The sequence below is a fragment of the Eurytemora carolleeae genome, unplaced genomic scaffold (genome assembly GCF_000591075.1).
Source record: "Eurytemora carolleeae unplaced genomic scaffold, Eaff_2.0 scaffold3, whole genome shotgun sequence".
NCBI classification, from domain to species: Eukaryota; Metazoa; Arthropoda; class Copepoda; order Calanoida; family Temoridae; genus Eurytemora; species Eurytemora carolleeae.
In genome coordinates, this window is record NW_019397377.1 from 183,570 (window position 1) to 200,188 (window position 16,619).

The 16,619-nt window shown below is 32.5% G+C and overlaps 2 protein-coding genes and 1 long non-coding RNA gene across 3 annotated transcripts; all 3 read left to right on the plus strand.

Annotated features, from left to right (window-relative positions):
* Positions 1-226: 226 nt before the first annotated feature.
* LOC111713917 (2-Cys peroxiredoxin BAS1, chloroplastic) lies at positions 227-1,990 on the plus strand. The gene is made up of 4 exons (XM_023488907.1): positions 227-456; positions 560-679; positions 891-1,030; positions 1,728-1,990. Exons 1-4 carry the CDS (start codon positions 262-264, stop codon positions 1,906-1,908), a joined length of 636 nt encoding a protein of 211 aa, XP_023344675.1. The 5' UTR covers positions 227-261; the 3' UTR covers positions 1,909-1,990.
* A 2,847-nt stretch (positions 1,991-4,837) lies between these two features.
* LOC111713900 (FK506-binding protein 5) lies at positions 4,838-13,617 on the plus strand. The gene is made up of 17 exons (XM_023488891.1): positions 4,838-4,919; positions 5,480-5,567; positions 6,203-6,241; positions 6,611-6,654; positions 6,963-7,017; positions 7,366-7,426; positions 7,520-9,084; positions 9,294-9,358; positions 9,424-9,907; positions 10,857-11,047; positions 11,403-11,460; positions 11,704-11,752; positions 12,262-12,332; positions 12,577-12,637; positions 13,078-13,135; positions 13,380-13,432; positions 13,533-13,617. The coding sequence occupies exons 1-17, from the start codon at positions 4,848-4,850 to the stop codon at positions 13,615-13,617; spliced, it is 3,099 nt and encodes a 1,032-aa protein (XP_023344659.1). The 5' UTR covers positions 4,838-4,847.
* A 359-nt stretch (positions 13,618-13,976) lies between these two features.
* On the plus strand, positions 13,977-16,281 carry LOC111713925 (uncharacterized). Its single transcript, XR_002767832.1, has 3 exons — positions 13,977-14,237; positions 14,895-14,971; positions 16,180-16,281. It is a non-coding gene; the product is annotated as an uncharacterized LOC111713925 (long non-coding RNA).
* Positions 16,282-16,619: the final 338 nt, after the last annotated feature.

Consider the following 16,619-nt stretch of genomic DNA (forward strand, 5'->3'; position numbering starts at 1 on the left):
TAAAATTAGCATTTTAAAATCCAACATGGAACCACTGAAACTATTCACTCTATGGTTATAAACCAAAACATAAATTTACATACACCCTATCGATGTATCTACTTCAATTGAAGATTCAATATTTAAAAAAACAATTAAAGATTAAGTTAATTCTTTCAGATCATCAGATGTGCTTTTAAATTTATCAGTTTTGTTTGAACTAGGAATAGAAAATCCGCCAGTTGAAAATGCGAAACATCGCAAACTTAGTTTAGAAAGAAAATGGACTCTGATAGAGGTGCCAACTTTACCGTTCTTCCTGGAATGCATGTTGCTTCATTTCAGTGTAATCTGGTGAATGGTTTGACAACTGCAGCAAGAGTTTGGTCCAGTGATGAAATCAACACCTCTTTTTCTCTGATATTCTTCTTTCCGATGACCAGTGGTGTTGATCCTTCTGAGATTCTGGCATTAAATGTACACATTTTTTTATTTATAACTAATCATTTCTGATATTATTAATATTTTTAATTAAGATTACGATTTTTGATTTGCTTTTGCCAATTTCAAAACTTTTTAGGAACACATAAAAGATTTTCACAAGAACGACTGTTCGGTCTTTGCGTGTACAAGCGAAGGAGTACTCCCAATTATGAACTGGGTCAAAGATGAAGTTGGCGCTGGAGGGTTTGGAGGACAGGTCATTTTTAAACAAGTTTTTAAACGGTCTTTTAAAGTTTTTACAAACGAATTCACAGGAGTTTGGCATCATTTTTTACCTTAACTTCAATCAAATATATTTTCTTATTGAACTTATTTACTAATTAAGTTTACACGAATGAACCTCAGAATATTAATGAGTACGATACTTGCACTTCTGAATTCTCAAATTATCTGAATCAATATTTCAGCTGCTGTTTGATATATTGAGTGATCCTGATCTTAGCATTGCAAACCAGTTCAGTGTAAAACGACCCTCTGGATTACCTTGCAGAGCTGCCTATATTCTAGACAGGGAGAAGAGAGTGAGACACAGTGTTATTCACTCTAGGTAAGTAGATTTGAAAATGGAAAGCTGAGACAATTTATAGCTATACACTGCATCTGGCCTCAAACTCCAATATTTTCTATATCTTTTCAACCTTACTAATGGAATACTGTGAAATGTATACCTTTGCAATATAAAACTTCGGCTTTTTAATTTAGCTAAATTTCAAGATGGAATTATCAAAGGTATGCGACATCATGTTACAAAAATATGAGGATTGGAGAGTGAGGCGATGATATTGATGATATTTTAAGTTACATTTTAAACATGATCCGTAAAAACTATCTGGCCGGGCTTGTCGATACAATTGTATATTTTAATCAAGGTTCAGTGATGATTGGTCATAAACCATTAAAATTTAAGCCTCTATACCTTTTTTAGATTTAATACAACTTTTTCGAAAAGGCTTTTTTTAAAGATTTAAAGTTAAAAATAAAGCATAACCTGTTGCGCTCAAAATAGAACAAATCTTCTCTCACGATGAAAGCAAAATTTACCAGAGCTTGTAAATTCTTATGGGCGGGACTAATTAAAACCGTTGAGCCAAAAATCAAGTCTTTCCATTTAAAAGTTGCAAGCGCTGTTGTTGGTAAAAGAATAGAGATTTAAAAATTAAAAATGTATGCAAAGCATTCTATCTTACTATATAGGTCAAAGATACTTGTAAAAATAATTAACTGGAATAAACCTCTTCTTCTAGATATATTGGGCGAAGTATCAAGCAGCTCCTGCGAACTGTAGAAGCTCTGAAAACTGTTGAGGATAAGGGAGCAGAAGGTCAGGTTGTGGTTCCAGCAAACTGGGTGATGGGGAAAGAAATGGTTTTTAACACTGTGGAGGGAAGGAAGGAATATTTCTCTAATCTGGTTTCTCTTATATAAATATAAATATCACAGTTTCATAGTTGTGTTTAGTTACAAAGTTTTTTTGTATTTCCTTTAAATAAACAAATTTTAACTTTTACCAGATTTTGTTCTTTCGAATTAACTTCGAGAAAAATATCAGAAGTATATCGCATTGTTTTTATATAAATTCACATTTTAGAAAAACATCGAGGTAAAAAAAATAAATGTGTAGATTTTTTGTTTGTTTTATATTTCATTGCATATCTTATGAGTTAAAATTTAATGTTTGCTTAATCTGGTGAAGGAGATGTGACATTACTACAGTTTTGATTTTGTGCACAAGGAACCGATTACAATTTTATTATTTTGAATAACTCAACAAGAGAATTATATGACTAAAAACATAAAAGATTTCAAAATTACTTGCAATTACTTTAGTTTGGCGTGGAGTGTTTATCTTGTATAAAGATCATATAATACAACTAGACATAAGCAAGGATGTTCTAGCTGTATCAGATCACACATTTAGTCAAATATGATGTTAAAATCTTAATATGTACAATCTGTACAGCAAACCCGAGTTTCGTTTTTCATTTTGTAGATTTTGATTTAAGAGATTCGACAAAAATGGAGAATATGAAGAAACTAAATAAAATAATATTTTATAACAAAAATATTGATATTCACAAAATTGCCTAACCCCATTTGTAAAACTCAGGTTTCAAAACTGGATTTCATAACGATACCCTGTCTTAAGTTTTGGGCTCTGACAGTGGAATTATTCTCTGATATTAATGGAAACATGATTTATTCTCTTCTATTTTCTATTCTAACCTACGGAAATTATCTTATCAATCAGTTTGGCATAGAACTTTCAGAATATCTCATCCCCCCCCCCTCATTCACTATATATACCTCCAAAAATAGAAAATATATGTATGATAAACATATATTAGGATTATGTATCACGTATATTCTTATTCATTATCTACAACCTGAAATATAGTGCAACGGAAATATTTATTACTTGTATGTACGTAATACGTATTAAGTAACTTTCGCTGAGACAAATTAATAAGAGATTGGACAAATAGGATAAACATAAAATATATATTCATATTTTTGGTTTAGTAAAGTATAGTTTCTTAATATCAGTTTTTAATGTTGTTGCAAGAACAAATTTATTCTGGAAATACAAGCCAACAGTTTATACATAAAATATGTCAGTATTAATCATGATTTCTTTTACTAAAACAGCAGATCTAATTTTAGATAATTATTTTATAACGCGTTTTTAGAGACAGGAATTATATTTAAAATTACTTGTTGTCACAGTTAAAAATGCATTTTTTAACATTTTTACAATTTTAAAAAACGTGAAGTGACTAGAGTTTGTCTTTTTAAAGTTTATAAAAACTATATACTACACGACAATATTTGTGACAATTTGTAGTCCATTATTTAAACTTGTATGGATTTTATTTTGTTTTTCCATATCAAAGCTCTAAATTCCTAGATACATTAGAATAGATTATTTATGCAGATTATAAAGCTAAACAATTGCACATCATTAACTCGTCATACAAAAAGGTCAATGAATACGTTACTTCTCGGGGTCAATCTGTAGAACAAATTTTAAATGATCTTGTCATTTTGAATTGTGTGTATTACTGAGCCCGAAATTTAAAAGAGTATCGTTGAACGGAACTCCTTCGGGTTTACTTTTTGGGATCTTAACATTTTTGTAGATTTTGATTTAAGAGATTCGGAAAATGGAGAATATGAAGAAACTGTCTTAAGTGTAGGACTCAGAGCTCAATTCATAGTTTCAATTTCAGCTTAAACACTCCGGTATGGTGAAGACGACATTTATCTTGGTCTAAATCTTAAAGCTGTTACTAAAATCAATCTACCCCCCCCTCTGTAAAACAGTCCCCCGTACTAAAATGACCTCCTGGAGATGACCTGCGTGAAAGCTGTGTACTGTGTAGTAAGGCACACTACCTCGAACCCGGAAGTGGCCTATGTCAAGTGACATTCCTGCTCGACTGGAGGCGGGGGGGGGGCTTGTGGAATGTAAAGGGGGGGGGGGGGGGATAAAAGAGAACATGAACAATGTTTGAGGGGATATTGTAGAAAGTTTAAACAGTTCATCTATAACAGTGCTATACATATACAGATAATATAAACATTAGTTTTCTTCTAAATATCAGCTTCAGTTCGGATTCATGTTTTCATCTTTGTCATGTCAAGTTCTTTTATTTATAGGTCATGTTAGAATAACACACAGATTTTTTTGGATTGCACAAATCGTGTTTAAATAACCTTATGCCAAAAAGCTTAGTTTACAAAAATGTTTTTTTTTCATTGTTATCTGATACACTAGAAAATAGTTTTTATGTTAGTCAGTTGTCTTCCAAAAGAGAAAAAATAGACATGGAACCCCATTTGGAAAGTTTTAAATTAAGAAAAATGCCAAACTTATCGACAATATTATTCGGAAGATTTAAAAAACAAGGAAAATAGAAAATTCGGGATTCTTTAATGGGACTACAGGAATAGATTCCAGTGACCCTTCTTTAGTAGAATTTTGTAGAATGGCGTGTCAGATTCCAAACAGTACCCTTAAAACCGTATCCTTATTGTACATGGAAGGTCACTTTAAATGCAATGCAAAACAATTTCTATAAATTGCTACAATTTGGCATTTATTGTTCTTAACATTGATTTTGGAATGTTTCAAACATCAACAATTTGTTTTGCCGTTTTTTATAGAGAATTCACAAACATATCTAAAATGTGTGTATAATTTGACAAGTTTTATTCCATAATGGATTTAAGGAAACACAAGCAAAAGCAAACAACAAGTTAAAAACAAACGAAAAACAATTTTTTATTGAAAATACACAACTTTAACGTTTCACAAACAGTAAACGGTTTTAAAGAAAATGCTTGTTTTAGATGCTGAATATAAAATGGGTGGATTTCTACAGTGTGTCTCACAAGGAGATCTTACAGCAACAAAACAGTTTCTAGATAATGGACAAGTTAGTTTATAATTTTAATTGACCCTATTTTATTATAGTGGCATGTCCATTTCAGATTGGTACATCTAAACATTAAGTCTTTGCCACAATCTCAAATATTCGAATCCATATATATTTGAAACCGGATTGTGTAATCCTTTTCAGATTTCAAACCTAGATTATTTAATCTAACAGAATTAATAATTTGAAATATCAAGGTCTCCAATATTGGGTTCCAAAGATAATGAGATTTAAAAACCAGAGTTTGTAGCAAACACTTAATTCCATTTGACTCCAGGGTTAAAAAGAACTAAAAGCTATAATTGAAAACAATATAAGATTTAATCTAACGTGAAAAGAATTAAGTGTTTGCCACAAACTTAGATTTTCAATCTTTATATCTTTGCAACCCAATGTTATAGACCTAAAATATTTCAAACTACGAGTTTTTTTCTATCAAAATATCTAAGTTTGAAATATCAAAGGTTTAAACTATCAAATTCTAAAGATATAGGAAATAGAAAATTTAAGTTTGTTGCATAGACTAACTTGGCGTGGTCTCTACCCGTAGACTACTGCAGGATATTGACAAGACTGATGATTACGGGAATACAGCTCTACTCCTGGCAGCAGAGAAAGGATTTACTCCGATAGTTCAAATACTACTAGGAAAGTTAATTCATCAAAAACCACCAATTAACAATGTGGAATCTAGTTGAAGAAAAAGAAAACATAAAATTGTGTTTTCTTTACACATATTTTTTTAAGAAAATATGCACAATAATAACCAGAAAACAATGGAATAGTAAGACGACATATAGCAATACTTAAGTATATTTGATGTGGTTGCAAAGCAAAAAATTTCAATAGATACTTAATAAATCACTAATTTAGTGAAATTGGTCTGTTTACACTGCACAATCGCTGTGGCTCATGGTCATTGGACTGTTTAACGTTAAAACTTCATTCTAAAAGTCGTCTTCCAATCTCAAAGTTTTCTGGTTATCACTGTATGTAATCTAACCAAGGATATTTTAAAATATTTAATTACATAAAACCAGTGTTCACCAGAATGAAAGTAGTTTTTGTTTGACATTTTAGTAGAAATAAGCCAAAGTTAATTACCGCAGTTTTGTTATTTACGTTGTAAAAACATTTACAAAGACTGAAAACAGGAATACTTTCACTTCGCTTTGTACTGAAGTAGTGTTTAAGAGTTCTTGAATGTACAGATTCATATATCATTCAACATACAAACATAATTGTATTTTTCTTTTTTCTTTTGAAAATTCTGAAAACCTAAGATTATGGAGCGAACCCCGATACAGCCAGCACTTCTATTGGTGAGCATATACAATAAACATACTTATAACAATGATAAAAACATTTTTTAAAATAATGCCCGAAAAGCTGCTCAGGGAATGTGAGCGTAATTTCAAGTGACTCCCCATGCAAAAATGGCAATTGTCGATTTACAACGGTACCCTTGAAACCTTAATATGATCAAAAATGTGAAAAATACCGACTAAAAAGTGTCTGTAGTTCTGAGAATTTCTCCATTGCTTCTTATAAGCAACACATGTGCAAGTCACCTTTGCAGAGAAATGTTTGATACATGAGAATTATACCTGTCATTATGTCCCTGATTTTGTTTATGGCGACATTTTCTTATTTTGATAATTTGTTCAAGGAAATATAAAGATTTTGTTTAGGTTGGACTGCCCTTCACTATGCGGCTTATGAAGGACATGCAGAGGTAAAAAAATTAAATAAAAACGAATTTTGAGAGAATGAAAGATTTCATTCAAATGAAATATTCTCGTTTCTATAAATTGCTTTTTATATAAAAATATATGTTTTTTTACAGAAATAGTTTTATATCAAAAACATTTTGTATTTTCTGTTTGCTCCAAGCTTGGCAATGCTATTTGGAATCTTAAAATCTTTAATTTGGCCCAAAATTTATCATGCCCGTTTATAGCGAAACACCATTATTGGTTAAGCACTAGAAAGCCAAGAGCTTCTTGAAAAAAAATCTATAGTTGTAATTTTGATCGGTTATAGGTTGTGGATTTACTTCTGAAAAATGGAGCAACTCCAGACCTGGTGGACAAATCAGGTACCACTTAAACACCAGACCTGGTGGACAAATCAGGTACTACTTAAACACCAGACCTGGTGGACAAATCAGGTACTACTTAAACACCAGACCTGGTGGACAAATCAGGTACTACTTAAATACCAGACCTAGTGGACAAATAAGGTACCACTTAACACCAGACCTAGTGGACAAATCAGGTACTACTTAAACACCAGACCTGGTGGACAAATCAGGTACTACTTAAACACCAGACCGGCCAGTGGACAAATCTGGTACTTCTTAATCACAAGACCTAGTGAACAAATCAGGTACTACTCGCATATGCAAATACAATGAACAGTGTATCGTAATTGTATCTATGTGCAGGAGATACAGCTCAATCCTGGGCAGAAGAATGGGAAAATACAGAATGTGTAAATTTTATCAGGTCTTGCGTCTTTTCTTGAAAATACAAATATTTTATTGATTCATAATTTTTCCCTTTTCTGATAAAGTTTTGTTTTAAAGTTTAAATCTTTAGGAGAGCTATAGAGAATAGAGAAATATTAAAGATGAAGTGTGTGAATCTAAATACAGATAATAAAGAATTGGATTTAAAGAACCAACAAAAAATAATTAGATATCAAGAAACTACATACATTGAGCATCAAGAGTCAGAACAACATGGTGATACATTTACTTGCAAAGACAAAGAATCAGCTAAAAGCAAAGACCTAGTAAGAGATAACATTGAAAATCAAGAGATTGTCAATAACATAAATCTCACAGAACAAGAAGACTTTAATTCTAAATCAGCAGCTGATCTAGATAGTCCCGACTCTAAACTTAACGAAAAAGAAAATGAGAACAACGAAGAAACCCCAAAAACCAATGAAACCCAAAAAAATAAAGATGAGGAAATTGAAAATTCTCTTTTAAGACATTTTGAAAATCAAACAGAGTATGAAGGCAATACGTTGGACAAAGAAACAGACTTTGATAATGATAAAGCTTTAGAGAAAAACTATGAATCTTTTAATTACATTGGTAATGCAAATGCTGAAAAAAATGATCAAGAGAGTGTTGATGATATTGCAAAAAAGAACAGCCCTTCACATTTTGTTGATTTTATTGATCAAGAAATAACTGATTACAAGGATGGTTCCCATTTTGATGATAAAGATCATCTATTTCCCTCCCCTCCTCCTCCTCTAACTATTTCAACAACTGTATCTCCTACTACACCTCCTTCCCCACCTCTACAAAATTCTCCACTTCCACCTCAACTGTCTCCACCATCACCTCAATTCCAATCTACTCCACCTCCATCTCCCTCACCTCCTCCTTCTCCTCCCCCCAGCCAACATTATCTACCTCCTACCCCTTCACCACTTTCACCTCCTATACCTCCACCTCCATCTCAAACCCAACCTTCTCTACCTCCATCACCTTCCCAACCTCCACTGGCCCCCCTACCTCTTCCTCCACCACCACCTCCTCCTCCACCACCACCTCCTCGTCCAGACTGTTCAACGACCAGACCAAAACACCCCCTTCATACTGGCGCTGAACCAGACCTCCATAAAGACCTCTTAGATGAGCTGAAAAACTTCACAAAGGGTGGAGGAAGAAAGAACAAGGTTAGGTCGGATGGAGTCCAAATTACAATCACTCTCCCTAAACCTATTGTAAAGGATAAAATCTCTAACACACAGGTAGCAAGCATCTTGTCAGAAAATGTCCAGTCAATCGTAGATAAGCCAGATAAGGTCCCTAATAGTGTCAGCACGATCATTGATAAACCAGAGGACTTCCCTAAAAGGATCAGCTTAGTTATTGATACTCCAGAAAATGCACCTGAAAAGGCTCAAGTTTTGCTGAATCAAATGAATAGCCAACCCCAAATTAATTCAGAAACTTTAAACTTGGAAGAATCAAAATCAAAACCACAGTTATCAGAGAATTCAAGTAGTAGTATTGCCTTGAAGGATAGGTCTGTAGAATCTGATGCCAAACTTCAGGGCACCTGTAGCTCCTTGAAGGTAACCAAATACATTGACTCAGCTAGTTCGGAGTTGGAAAGAAGAAGAAACCTTAGAAAACAAGGTACGTGCACATGTTAACTAACATATCATTCACATCAATCTCAATTTTATTTTTTTTCTAATCTTTACAATCTTTATAATAATTTATATTTTACAATTCATTTTCGTAACTTCATAATTTGTTTCTAATCTTTTGCAATTGTATTTTTAAATGATTTTTTAAGATATTACATAAATCAAATTTTGTAAAACAAAATAATTTTGCATCAGAGCTGGAAGATGATTCTGATGATGATTTTGTGGAAACTTACAGAAGAAGCAAACAGCGCACACCGGTATTACTTTTTTTCTATAATTCTTCAAAATTAAGTAACAACAAACCATACCTCTTCTTTTTCAGAATAATTTCAGCATTGTGGATAGAATCAGAAATGATTTAAGGTCTAAATCTAAATCTCCAGATGTTCCTCCTGGTTTGGAGCCAGTATCAATCTTACCAGAGGAATTAAAGACATTTTCAGAATTCTCTCAATTTCTCTCTGTCCCTAGCAAATCTTCGGAACTACAAAATGTTCAAGACCTGACTCCAGAAAAATCAAATCACCACCAGAAGTCTCCGAAACACCAATCAAGCCAAAACAGAAGTTCGATAACATTATACAACCAATCCAAATCTGTTAAATCTCCTGAAAACTCCAAATACACAAACAGTACTCATAGAACCTTATCTCCTGAACTAGAGACTTCATTAAAAAGTAATATTAAAAGTGATAATGATACTGCCTTGGGGAATTCTAGATCCACAAAACCGGATAAAGATGTGGCTGGTCAATCTTCATCATCATACCATCAAAGCAATGATTGCAAAACAAAGCTCATCAAAGGAAAAGTGTCGCTAAATCTAAATTTTTCATAAAACCAGACTTCCATTTCAGTTCAGTCTAAAGGAATTGAGTCTTGGCCACAGACTCTGATTTTCAGAACACTATTGTTGAGTTCAAGGAGGGGTATATTTTTCCCAAACTATGGTCCCGGACAATTTAAGGTCTCAAGTTGGCAATAGAATGTTGGCAATGGGTGGCAATCAAAAGCAATAGTTGGAAATAGTTTCTATATTTGGCGATAGGTGACAATAGTTGGTAATAGTAGGCAATAGGTGACAATAGTTGGCAATAGTAGGCAATAGGTTGGCAATATTCCAGAGGTCTTCTCAAATTCGCCACAAATCCATAGAAGATAATACACGCAGTAGGTATATTTCAATCCTATAAATAAGTATGGTTAACAACAACAACAATTGATTGATACATAAATGTTAACAGTGTTTTTATCATATTATAAAACATCCTTACTAGTTGAGGATTGTGGGGCGAATTTGAGGCGTCTGGTTATCAAAAATAAAATAACATTTAAACTTCTGAAATAAAATGACAATTGGTTACAAAGATATGTAAGTCACTAACTGAATTTGAAGCGAAAGTACAGCATGTGAAGATATTTACACTTTTGTCAGTGGGTAGGGGGGGGGGGGGAAAATGTTTGGTTTGGCTGTCGTAGAATTCTTGGTCAAAGGCGACTTTACAATGTAGTAAGCTAATTGTTTAAGGTTAACAACTATATCTTTGCGACTCAATGTGGTAGACTTTGGATACTTCAAACTAGGATTATTTGAATTTGTAGAATATATAGTTTGAAATATAAAAGGTCTACTACATTGGGTAGCGAAGATATAAAGATTAGAAATCCAGATCTTGTGGAAAAAACTCATTTCCTTTGATTTCATTGCACAATTACAACCTTAATTTGATTTTGACAAAAACAACAAAGTTGAAGGGATGGAAGATAAGAATGAATTTGACGGAAATATGAAAGAAAAAGAGAAATTATCCACAGCTTCAAGATCTGGCAGTAGATCATCTAACCTTGATCAGGGTCGGAAAGGTCGACCTATGAAGGAGCTGGAACGTATTCATGTACGGGAGCGAATAGAACGAGAAAAATCCCTGATCAGGGATATTTCACAGGTTAATAGTATAATTTTTTTAAACTATAGCACACCTTATCACTGATTGAAAATATATGGTGAATTCTAAAATAGCATTTTGCCATTTTAAGTAATCGCCGTGATATAAGTTAGATTACTTTTGAAATATAGCATGGAGCTTTAAACTTTGAACGGTTCCTTGATTTTCTCAAAAATGAACCAAGACAAGTGCACACAAGTTCTTCCCTTTTTAGATTATATTTTGTTCAAGGCCAGAAATACTTGAACTTTTCAAACATTGATGTCCTAAAACTTTAAAGCACTGTGAACAAAATGATAGTGTTCTATATTTACGTTTATAGATTTTCTTTATTTTTTGTTATTTTTCTTTCTAGAGCCGAGATGTTCCTGCTCCTCTTGCGCTGATGAAACAACTTGTTCGAATGTCTTCAGGGATATTTTATAATTTAATTCGAATATTGAAGAAACATTACCAAACTTTAACTATGCTCTATCAATCTTATTTTTAACTTATCCAATTCTAACTTCTTGTATTTTAATAAAAAGTAAATGATTTATAAAAAATTTCTCCACAATACAACATTCTCAGTTCAACTACCATACATTGCATTTAAAGAGTCATGCTTTGAATCACGTGATTTATCATCAACAACAATTGTAAATGTAAAATGACAGGAAATGTATCTGAGGAACTAAGAGCTAGTTGCTCAAATATCTTGACCAGGTACATTTAGTTACAAATTACGCATTCTTTTGGTTCTGTCTCAAAAGGAGAAAATTAAGAAGTTTAAAGTAATTACAAAATCTGGTTTTCTACTATACATATCCTTTGCAGCCCAATGTCGTAGACCTTATATAATAATAATTTGTGTTAACACTAAATTAGTGTGAAATGATATAGCGATTACAAAATTTGAGTTTGTGGCAAAGACTCAATTCTTTGCCAATTCCCTGCAACAAAATATTTTGATTTTTCAAAGAGAGTTCCGGGCGAAGGAGAAGACTATTTTTGTTTAAAGGAATTGAGTTTTTGCCACAAAATCAAATTTCGTATCCCTATATCTTTGTAACCTTATGGCATAAACCTTTGATATTTCAAACTTAGAATATTTGTTCTTATAGAATTCATTGTTTGAAATATGTAAGGTCTATCACATCGGATTGCAGATATATAGGGATTAAAACATTAGACTTTGGAGCAGAAACTCAGTTCCTTTCTTGAAATATTTTTAGAGGAGAATTTTTGACGAAAGAGAACAATGAGAAGGAATTTTTACTAAAGAGACTAGATCAACTAATGTCAGGTGTAGTTTAGATTTTACTGAAGAGACTAGATCAACTAATGTCAGGTGTAGTTTAGATTTTACTGAAGAGACTGGATCAACTAATGTCGGGTGTAGTTTAGATTTTATGTTTATGCGGATTTTCCAATCTCATAGATTATGGATATGACAAAGAAACGAAATATGCGGAATGGGTAAAATTTTTATTGACAAAATATGTGTTATATAATCCTGCGTACTTATGACCATATATAATTATGATTAGAGGAAAAACAACAGCTGACAGCTGACCTTCATGCTAGAAGAAAACAGCTGAAGGAGACAAGGTATGCTTGTTTTAACAATGCTGAAAGGGTTTGTGACCCTCCAATTCCATGCAAAGATAACAATGCCCGATTTACAACCTTAGAAACCTTGATCTATTTAAAATTGTGAAAGATAACGCTCTAATTCTGTCTCGAAAGGAATTAACTTTGTGTCACAAACTCTGATTTTCATATCCCTATATCTTTGCAATAAAATGTCGAAGACCTTAGATATATCAAACTATGAATTATTTTAGATCAAATAATGAGAGTTTGAACTATTTCTCCATTTGTTTCATTAAAGAAAGAGATGTTACGCTGTAGCAACAATATGCTGCTTCGTCACACTATTAAAAGCATATTTGCGGTTGAATGAAACACCAACACCCCCCCCCCCCCCCCCCCCAATAAAAAAATTCATTTCCTGCTTTAATCTAGTACATTTCGTTTTTGTAAACTAGAGAACAGCATGAGAAAGAAAAAATAGTTCTGAATACAAAACATACTAGCAAGATACAGGTAAAAAAATAAAACCATATTTTATCTTCAAGCGAGACAGCTGTTTACTTGGCTTCCAATGCGCATATAAAGCTGCTCTTTTATCGATTTTTTTTCGTTGATTTTGAGAAATAGAATTTTTTTAAAGCAAGTTGTCTCAATTCAAACCATCCATGAATATTTTACAAACACTCAAACAGACAAACGGACAGGTAAAGTATATATAGATGTTATTGATTCTAAAATTATTAGTTTTAATGTTAAGGACTTGATAACACAGCAGGAAAGGGAAATTGTTAGACTTAGGAAAACATACAGGTTTCAATATTATTATGACTATTATTCTTATCTTTATTTATTACTATTATTAATATCATTATTATTATTTTACTGAAGAGACTGGATCAACTAATGTCAGGTGTAGTTTAGATTTTACTGAAGAGACTGGATCAACTAATGTCAGGTGTAGTTTAGATTTATGCAGCAGCTTTTACGAGGCTTAAATTCGTGGTGGGGGGTCAAAATCTCACCATGTGGGTCGTTCTCTAGCGAGTCGGAAATGAGTAAATTTCTGCCCTTACCAATTCTTACCTTATAAGAGGGGTGGGGGATGGGGGGAGGAGCAAAATGATCTGCGTTTAAACAGAGTGTATTTCGTCTCTGGGCCAAAAAGGGAAGGGGGGTGAAGAATATGGGGGGAAAATGGAGGGGTCTGATATCGGGTTTCAACATATTTTAAAAAAATTCCTTTTTAAAATTTTGTAGCGTCGAAATCAACGCATTCGACGGGGTCTGCGTAAAATCTACGCTATCTGGTCTAGTCGGGAAGGGAAGGGAAATGGCGCTTGTCTGGCATGAGAAAGCAAGTCGCACTGTTTTGCAGACGAGTTTGTTATTGCACACGCACACCCCTTTTCCCTGATTCCCAACATGTTTTGGTCATTCACATTATCCCAGTTTTAAAACATTCTCAATATTTATTTAGATATTGCGAGGCATTTTACAGAAAGAAGACGACATTGAATCCAGCAAAGACGATATTTCTCACGGGGCTGATCTGGATACAGAGTTCCAATGCTGTGTTTGCGGGTGTCTTCTTAAACCTCCAGGGCAGATATTTCAGGTGGAAAAAATTCAAAACATATGTTGAAATAATTTTAACTGTTTAGATTTCATCTTTTAATAAATATATTCACAAAAACATTTAGACAGATATGATATACACAACTCGACATCAACGACAGCTTCCGACAAAATATTAATATTTTAAATCGGATCGACTTTTAAATGTCGCAACACAATTAAACTTCGATTTTACTTCACTAACTCGCTTATACTTTGTGTGTAAAGAAACTCTCAATGAGTGTTTTACTTATGGGTGCTAAAAGCTTTGAAAAAAATGTCAAAAAAAGGTCGGACAAATTAAAAAATATTCTTGTCTTTGATCTGGCAAATATTAAGATATGACATCAATTTTTCAAGGGCTTTTAAAAAAAGTAGTTCTTAGTACTGTAACTTTAATAACAAAAAAGTTATGAACTATTTTAGATTTTTTTTAACACATTTTTACGGTCCTGTAGCCTACCCTATGTATAAAAAAATCCTTTAAATTACCATTCCTTTAAAGTTAAAAAATGTTAAGGTGATAATGTCGAAAATAGAAGTGCATAGGTAAAAAAAAACTAGAGGGGCTTAAGATTTAATTGAGACCTGAGAGTCACTGGAAATTACAATGACAAACACTTTAATTAATAAAAAAACTAAAATATAAAAATTGTAGTGTCCAGATGGTGATCTGTTGTGTTCAGTGTGCAGATCCAACCCAGATATATCAGTTTGTCCAGATTGCGGTATCAGGTCAAATAACATTGTTTTAAATGTCGTATTTGTTGTACAATTCTTTAAAACGAAACAATTAGTGTGCGATTGTACATCTGTCATTGTACATGTACACATCCTTTCGGGCATTCAGTACAGCTGTATTCTGACGTCACAAGTGTCAACTTAGTTTTTGTGTCCGAAAAAATTATTCATAATAGTGATAATTTTAGAATAAAGTGCTTTTCTTACAATGAAATATGTGCAATTTCATGTGTTCTTTATTTTCTTACTTTACACTTTTTTATTTCATCTTGGAAAACATGGCATCTTTGTCCAATTGTTGTATTTGACACTGTTGACGGTGTGTATAATCGGTCCATTTCTCTGTTGCTACCGATTGTACTTGATAATCTATTTGCTTTACAGCATATTTGATATCTTATATAATAACTTGTATTTTAAAGGCTGTTTGAGTAATTTATTTTAGACAAATTATGCATGTTTTTACTTTATTAATTTTATGAAAACAGTGGCCGAATTTAAAGAATTTGAGCGGCGGATTAAATTTAAGCCGAGGTTTAAATATGATTGGTTCCACTTAAAATTGTATCAAATGTTTCAAGATTTAAGCCGGCGCTTAATTTAAACCGGGTTTTGGCGGATTTAAACCGCGGCTCAAATTCTTTAAATTCCATCTCAGACAAATGTTTCACGGGAAGTGTGGGCATTAGAAATCACGATCAAATATTATGTACTATTTTAGCTACTCTAAAAACAAGTAAAATTTAATATCAAACAAATTAAACATTGCTAATTTAAAGTAAGACAAAAATTTAAATTAAAGACTGTAAATAATTAATTATTTAAAAGTTTAAAGACAACAATTTTCATCCGTATGCAATTCAAATAAAGTTAAATGTAAAGTTCCAGTGATAATCATAGATTTTGCATACGTCCCCCGAAACATGACAAATGGTGAATGGTTTTGAATGTCTTCTTCCGTAAGCTGTATTAGATGTTAAAGACTTTTTTTAGTTTTTTTAGTTTTGAAAAAACCTATTACTCAAATTATTTTGAAATCCATTTTACAAAATTATGACTGCCATATAATATTTTTTATTATTCTCCTTGGTATCAAACAACTTAAAAAATTATGGAAGAAGACATTTAAAACTATTCACAAACTGTTATGTTTCGTGGGACACCCTGTATTTCGTATTATAGATGATATGTTCTTTTTTTAGACTACAGGGCGAGACTAGTAGGAATAAAGCCCTAGAGAAACTAGCTATCAAATATTTTCAAAATTGTACATAAACAAAAACAATAAACATTGATAATAATATGATAAATTTATACAAAACAATATTCAAAGTTAGTGCAGATATGATTACATGAGTATAAGTATACAACTAAAGAGTAAATTTAAAGGGAGTGATGGGCTAAGTATTTCTAGATGAGCTGAGACTGTAGCATTATGTAATTAATGGAATTTATGATAATCAGGGATATGTTTTGTATTGTATAATTGCTGCATATATAAATCTCATTATAACGACATTATTCCTTTGGTACTGGCTGTACTCTGTACAGTGTATAGTGTACAGTTTATGTGTACTTTACAGCTTGCTTTAGCTGTTGTAAATTGTCTAACCCTATTCACCCCTCCCACATCCATATTTGT